Genomic DNA, 7,184 nt, shown 5'->3' on the forward strand with positions numbered 1-7,184 from the left:
TTTTGAATTTCCTTAGCATGTTCTTTGCACGAATTAAGATATTCTCAAATGAACAAATGCATAAAATAATGACCGAACTTTGCATTCTTACCTTCTTGGTGACAACTACTCCACTTCTTGCACAACAAATGAATCCACACACAAAAATCCCGTAAAGAAAATGACTATGGGTAACTTTACTAGTCAATTTATCTTTCCCATGGATTTGTTTGTTTGTCTTGAAAGGTGACGATGTACTACCCCATGCGCGTGGTTCGAACCCCGCAGTACCGTCTGATCCACAACCTCAACTACAAGGGTCCCTATGGCATGGCCACTGACATTTACGGCTCGCCTACATTTTTGGTGAGTTTGTTTTCAGGTGGTAAAGACCCCTTTCGCCTAGTAAAATTAGTTCGCCTCGCCGTCTGACATCTGGCCAGGGTTGTACATGTGATACAACCATCCCTCTACTTAGACACATACCCAACATGAAAAGCCTTGGTGCTCTCTGTCTGACATCTGGCCAGGGTTGTACATGTGATACAACCATCCCTCTACTTAGACACATACCCAACATGAAAAGCCTTGGTGCTTTCTGTCTGACGTCTGGCCAGGGTTGTACAAGTGATACAACCATCCCTCTACTTAGACACATACCCAACATGAAAAGCCTTGGTGCTCTCTGTCTGACATCTGGCCAGGGTTGTACATGTGATACAACCATCCCTCTACTTAGACACATACCAAAATGAAAAGCCTTGGTGCTCTCTGTGCACACTGCAGGTTTTAAGAACTAATTTCGTAAAAGGCACTGGAAATTAATACATACAAATTCCAACTCACCACAGCAAGCAGTCAGGGTGTTGATTCTTGGTATGTGACCAAGGGGAGGGGTGGTCTTATCCAACATAACAGCCTGGCCAGACAGTGAGGCAGACTGATTTCACGAGCCGGATGGGAAACTATTGCATTTTTATGAAAACTGCGCTTGAGAAGTCTGCTTCAACTATTTTTTGTTCTTCTGATGCTGCTGCTGCTTTGTCGCATTTTGAGAACGCGTCTCCTTCAGTAACATTTTGAAACGCGTACGCGGAACATTTTGTCACTCTCTCTTTCACTCTCCTCTCTCCTTCTGTCTGTGTCTCTACATCGCCTACCTATTTATAGGCCTGTCACTTTTGCATTAAATGTAAAATGAATCGGTGCGGAACTAGAAACGTTCCAAGTTAGGGTGCCCAACATAGGATTCTCTTCAGCATTTGCAGGGCGCGTCACTTTGTTTAGCGTTTTGAAAAGCGTCACCATTTCTTGCACTTAAATCATGTTCCTTTTCCCGGCATCTTCAAAACCGGTCACATTCTCTGGCGTTTTTATAATGCCCCTGATGTGTTCTTGGGGCGCTCACGTATCTAATCACCCCCCGCGGGTTAGCCTGGGGGGAAGAATTTACCCGATGCTCCCCAGCATGTCGTAAGAGGCGACTAACGGATTCTGTTTCTCCTTTTACCCTTGTTAAGTTATGTTATATGAAGTCTTATATCGCGCGCGTATATCCAGACTCCGACTCAAGGCGCAGGGATCTATTTATTCTTGTATAGAATATAGTCAATGTTTGTAAAGATTTTAGTCAAGCAGTATGTAAGAAATGTTAAGTCCTTTGTACTGGAAACTTGCATTCTCCCAGTAAGGTAATATATTGTACTACGTTGCAAGCCCCTGGAGCAATTTTTTTTATTAGTGCTTTTGTGAACAAGAAACAAGTAACAAGTGGCTCGATCCCATTTCCCCCCCTTTCCCCGTCGCGATATAACCTTCGTGGTTGAAAACGACGTTAAACACCAAATAGAGAAAGAAAGAAACGTATCTAATCGGAACCGACTCTTTTTACGTTATTTTATTCATTATTCAAGCTTTGACTATCAGATTTTATATATAATGATTGTATTGTATTCTCTATCTTACCCTGAATCCAAAGTATATAGATATGTTATATTTACTCCAAACATATGCTCATAATTAAAGAAAAATCGGTGTATGCAAATTAAGTACTACGTTCGCATTTAGTTTTTGTGGCCGAGAGATTGACTAAACGTTTTCAACATTCCAAAAACAAATAAACTGCCAACGTTTTCATATCTTCTTACGCGACTTGTTCTCGGGCTATGAGCCCTAGTATTAAGATCTGTTTTTTTCTGGACATGGGGACAGGCGTTCGTCTGCGCATGCGCTAATGTCGGCAGGCTTCATGTTTCTACCTTTTTTTAAAAAAATTGTGTACAGGATATCTTAAACCGCACAATGACCGGACAGCCGACCCACTGGTTCAAGACCCTCGACCAGTACTACTACCGCCCGCAGTGGGAACTGTTCGACTTGCACAGCGACCCGCAAGAACTGCATAACCTGGCCGACGACCCCGGGCACCAGAGCGTTATGAACGAGCTGCGAGCAGAGCTGTTGTCTTGGCAAGCCCAGACCCACGACCCCTGGCGCTGTCTTCCGGGGGGAGAACTCTTGAACGGCCCAAGTTGCTTCCCTTTGGATAATGGCGAAGATGGGATGAATAAGTACCGAGCTGAATTATGAAATTGTAAATTCAATATATTCGTTTGAACTCGAATTCTGACTTCAGTGATGGCTGCATGACACTAGACTGGCATCCTGACCTCAGGTCAAAATGAGTTCGGCTCATTCTCTCCCTGACAGGATGCCTTGAGTTTCCGATTTTTTTTTTTTTAAACATATTTAGAGCTTTTTGTAATGTGTTATGGATGTAAGCAGATTTGCGATCGTCGATAATGATTTTTCATGGTGTTTTGTAATTTTTAAATTTCAGAGGAATTTTTATTTTAGACAGTATCAAGCGAGCTATTTATCGCGGATGTATTTACTGTGCAAACAACTCTAAATATGGCTTAAGTGTCACGTGATAATCAACCGTTTGGTTTCGTCGCTCGCTGGAGCAGACGATTTTTTTGACAGTGATGCAACCATATATTACGGTCTCCTTCCGGCAGCAGTCCCAAAATTTCGACTTGTTTTGACCTTAGAACGATGTCTTTATCATAACTGTGAAGAACAGAACGGAGAAAACTGTCGAAGTCGGCCAATCTACAATCATTTTCGTCTCGCGAACACTGCTCGTGAACAACATATGGGAGATCACTCTGTATTCTGGTTTTGATAGATTCGCGTAGGACTCGTGTCGCGTCCGTTCAGAGAGACAACTGGCGATAGCCGTGTAGCGAGGATTATCAGAATGATTAGACTGGCAGATTATTTAGACCATGACGGTTTGATTTCTTTCATAAATAAACTTGGCCAAACAATTATTGTAACAATTTTTGCACGTTCAGAAAAGCGTTAAACCACAATCCATTTTAATTGAACTTTATATGCTGGAAAAGGTAATTATGTCTACTGTTCATATCATTTGTTCGATCGGTGGTACTTTGTATAGGCATCCCATGGCAGCCTGTCAAACAAGGTCACCCCTAAAATCGACCTGACAAAAACCGATGCCCCGTATTTTAAAATCTGCAAAAAATCAGAATGTGCACTTACCAAATACTTCAGACTACCATTGGAAAGGCCAATCAATTTCCTGTACAGAGCATTTTATTTCATGCACCTTACGTCTTTAGTATTTGTGTAGCCTTTTGTCAAAGGCGGTAGGTGTCAACCGTTTCAGAGGCCAAAAAAGGCACGTTTTGCGGCCATTTTTGAGGGGGTCCTCCACTGAGAGAGCCATATCTGCTCAAGTTCCCAGTGAATTGCTTTGAAAATTTCAGAAGTCATGACCAATAGGCTGACCAGAATGTGTGTGGATTTTTGTGAACGTGTATATCAAGCGTGTCGTATTACTTAACTTTTCCGAAAGATCTAAACAAATATTCTTATTAATTCAGGGTTTAAGGACAAAAAATCGTGACTTTGCATGCTAAGCAAAAATTGGTTGAGGCAATTGGTACCAAAGTTTCAGGCAGCATATAAAGTTCAATTAAAAAGGATTGTGGTTTAACGTTTTTATGAACGTGCGAAAATTGTTGCAATAATTTTGTGGCCAAGTTTAATATATCATATTATTAAAAATTGGGATTCTCTATGTGCTAAATAAATAAATCGATGCTCAGCCTCTCCTTCAAATACGCACATGGAATCAACGAGATGAAAGCGAGATCCAGGCTCCTTTACGTTAACATTATCAACAATGAAATGAAACGATATTTTACAAAAGTATTGTCTAGATTGAAATAAACTTTTTTTTAAATAAATTTATGTTAAGACCAAACAAAAATATATGTTGGTTTTGGGTAACATGACCAAAAAAATAGGGTCGGTAGGTCGGCTTTTTCATATATATATTTTTTATATTTAACAATAACAATAACAGCACTTTATTGTCCATTAAAATATTACATAAAAATGGAAATTTTTCTTCGGCACACCCTGTCTGCCTGTAAACAATTATAACAACAATTGTATAGGACGACACACATAAAACATAAAACATAAAAGGGATACAATCAAATATGATATTGCACTATGTAAATTTACCCTCTCATATCACAGGAGTTGGGTTTCACAGCCGAGTAATCACATTACAAATATTTCCCACACACCTTCACATGTACACATTGTTTGTTTTTTCCCAGCCGACCAGCCTCTACGTGATGCGAGAAGAATTTAAAATGGTGACTGCAAAAGGCAGGAATGACTTTTTAAACTGGTTTTTGCGTGCCAAAGGGACCTTATAACGTTTACCTGAAGGGAGAATTTCGAAACAGGGGTTGAGAGGATGGATCGGATCACGGACAATTTTGAGAGCTTTCCGCTTAATGGCAGCTTCGTAGAGACTGGTCAGCTGTCGTTTAGTCTCTGTATGGTACGCAAACTGTGCCAGAGGTTGTTTTTTGGAATTTTTTTGAGAAATGGAAAACAAGTTTTAGGATCGGCGGGAAAAAATAGGGTCGGTCGGGTTACCCTATACCAATATATATTTTTGTTTGGCATAAACGTATGTTAGACTGTGAATTGGCAACTTTTGGTAGTTTGTGTCGTATGTTTGTATTTGTCAACAAATATGCAGCAGAGTCTACGCATGCACACATATTTTTATGTGAGTGTGCTTTTACATTTAATTTTTGTTCAGTGTGGCAGATGAAATAAAAAGTTGACGCCCATTAACACGTTACTGTACAACTTTTGTATGGATTCGTTGAATTCAAACTTAACAATCCAGAAATATTGATTTGCAAAAAAAGTGTGTATATGATTTACGAATGTTTGTGTAACAAGCTGTCAATCGATTAATTAGATTTTAAAAGTTAGTTCTAGCGCCAAAACGAGGCGTCCGAGTTGTCTCATTGTACACCCGTTCTGACTGCACGACATATATTCTTTGAAAAATGCTCGCGCTTCACGGAGGGCACCTAGGGGGTTCTCAAGCGGTGAGTGTTTAAACAAAAGGGTGTTTGTACTATTTTTTAAGAGTAGTACTAAGCCTAACAGTGTCCGAGACCAGAAACCGATGGTTTACGTGAAGCTGAACGTGCCTTTAAGTTGAAGTTAGCCCCATGTAAGCAAAATAACTAGACACACTTCTCTAGCATTACGTCTTTTTTGTGCACCCCTGTCATGTCGAAGAAACAACAATTCTGAACACTCGAATACACACCCGCTTCATTCTCCTTTGCCTTCAGTATCGACTAACCCGGACGCGCGCGCGGTGTTTACGAAGTTTGCCGATAGGTCTTGCAACCCAAGACTCAAGCCAGATTTATGCGTCACATATACGTAAAAGAAAATAATGACGTCATGATGGCCATGTTCTGATACAAAAGATCAAACAAGGTAAATGGAAAGAAGGATACACCGATTAACTGCAGTTCCGCGGCCCTTTTAGATTCGCACATGCGCACATCTTTTTCTGCGAGCACTTTTGCTTCCGGTTTCCAGTTTTTGAGAAAATGCGCATCCGCAGATCGTTTTTTCGAAAGTTTTTTCTTCTTCTTCCTGTTCCGGTTGATTTGAGAAAGCGTAGATTCAGTCGGCAAAAAGTGCAATTTTGTAGTTTTCCAGCCCTGAAGTTGCTTTTGAGTGTACAAAGAAAGAGTGTAAAGGTTCTAAGGATTACATCGGGCACACAAACACGCGATTTTCCTTTTTTCCCCCTTTGATTTGAACGCGTGCGCAGATCGTTTTTTGCGAGTATGTTTGTACTGCTTCCTCTTCCGCTTTCCTTCTTCGTTCCATGTAAACGCCGGAACTGTTAACTTGTGTATTAGTCGTCTATTGATGGATAATGTTGACATGCGTACTACGCCCCGGAAATACACTAGCTAGAAGATACAGACAAAGAAGGAACTCGTTATTCGCCACGTACAATCACCAGCGGTGTCCAAGAAGTTGTTTACTTTGTTTTCGTCTCCAAGAACGACAGCACAATACACCAGTTAACAGTTTCGGCTCTTACATGGTACAAAGAAGGAAAACTCACGTGATACCCAAAGCGATTCTGGTTGGACGAGAAATTTCGACGAGCCGACCGCTGCATCGTCTGCTCAACGTGATGGAAGCAATTGAACGGGACGATGTGTTTTCCTCTATGTTATAACAAAAACCTCACGTTACAACCAAATTAGCGATGGCGTCAACATGCTGTGTTATTGGTTGCAGTAATGGGAGTAACCGACTTAAAAAATGTTGGTCGGAAGATTGCAAAATTCATTACGTGCCTCGACGGTCGTTAGTGTGTGGTTACGAACCACAAGTTCAGCTGGGCATTTGTTATCGCCTGTGTGTCGTGTCTTGACAAACTTTTAGTAGGCCTACGATGTGAGCCGAATTTATTGGGGAAAGTTCAATGAATGCAAAAAGGTATGCCAAATAGTAGTGTGTCATGTTTCCTTTGCGTTGGGTTGTGGTGAAATACACAGCGGTTATCTGTTTGCGAGTTGCCTGGAACACGGTTTTTTTAATAACATCTCTCGATCTTCACATATTTTGTCATGGGAATAAGAACAGAACAAGTTCGTCAAACATATTTCTTATTTTATCTGCATTAAATGAATTTACAACGTCCTTCTTGTTAATTGATTATTCATAAAGACTACTTGTACTGAAGAAAATGTTTCCCCCTTTCAACGGGTGGAGTAGTGCGCCGGAGTAGTGTCCCTTGCGTAGAAACGTGGGCGAATAAC

General features: G+C 40.8%; 1 protein-coding gene across 1 annotated transcript; it reads left to right on the forward strand.

The window, feature by feature from the left end:
• The first annotated feature begins 229 nt into the window (after positions 1–229).
• On the forward strand, positions 230–4,323 carry LOC138975092 (N-sulphoglucosamine sulphohydrolase-like). The gene is made up of 2 exons (XM_070347739.1): positions 230–345; positions 2,263–4,323. Exons 1-2 carry the CDS (start codon positions 232–234, stop codon positions 2,566–2,568), a joined length of 420 nt encoding a protein of 139 aa, XP_070203840.1. The 5' UTR covers positions 230–231; the 3' UTR covers positions 2,569–4,323.
• The last annotated feature ends 2,861 nt before the right edge of the window (positions 4,324–7,184 follow it).

Source organism: Littorina saxatilis, linkage group LG9 (genome assembly GCF_037325665.1).
Source record: "Littorina saxatilis isolate snail1 linkage group LG9, US_GU_Lsax_2.0, whole genome shotgun sequence".
Taxonomy (NCBI): Eukaryota; Metazoa; Mollusca; class Gastropoda; order Littorinimorpha; family Littorinidae; genus Littorina; species Littorina saxatilis.

Excerpts from the sequence above, each read along its gene's own strand:
- LOC138975092 (XM_070347739.1), top strand. The coding sequence starts at position 232 with ATGTACTACCCCATGCGCGTGGTTCGAACCCCGCAGTACCGTCTGATC. Across the intron at positions 346-2,262 it reads ACGGCTCGCCTACATTTTTG|GATATCTTAAACCGCACAAT; the intron begins GTGAGTTTGTTT and ends AATTGTGTACAG.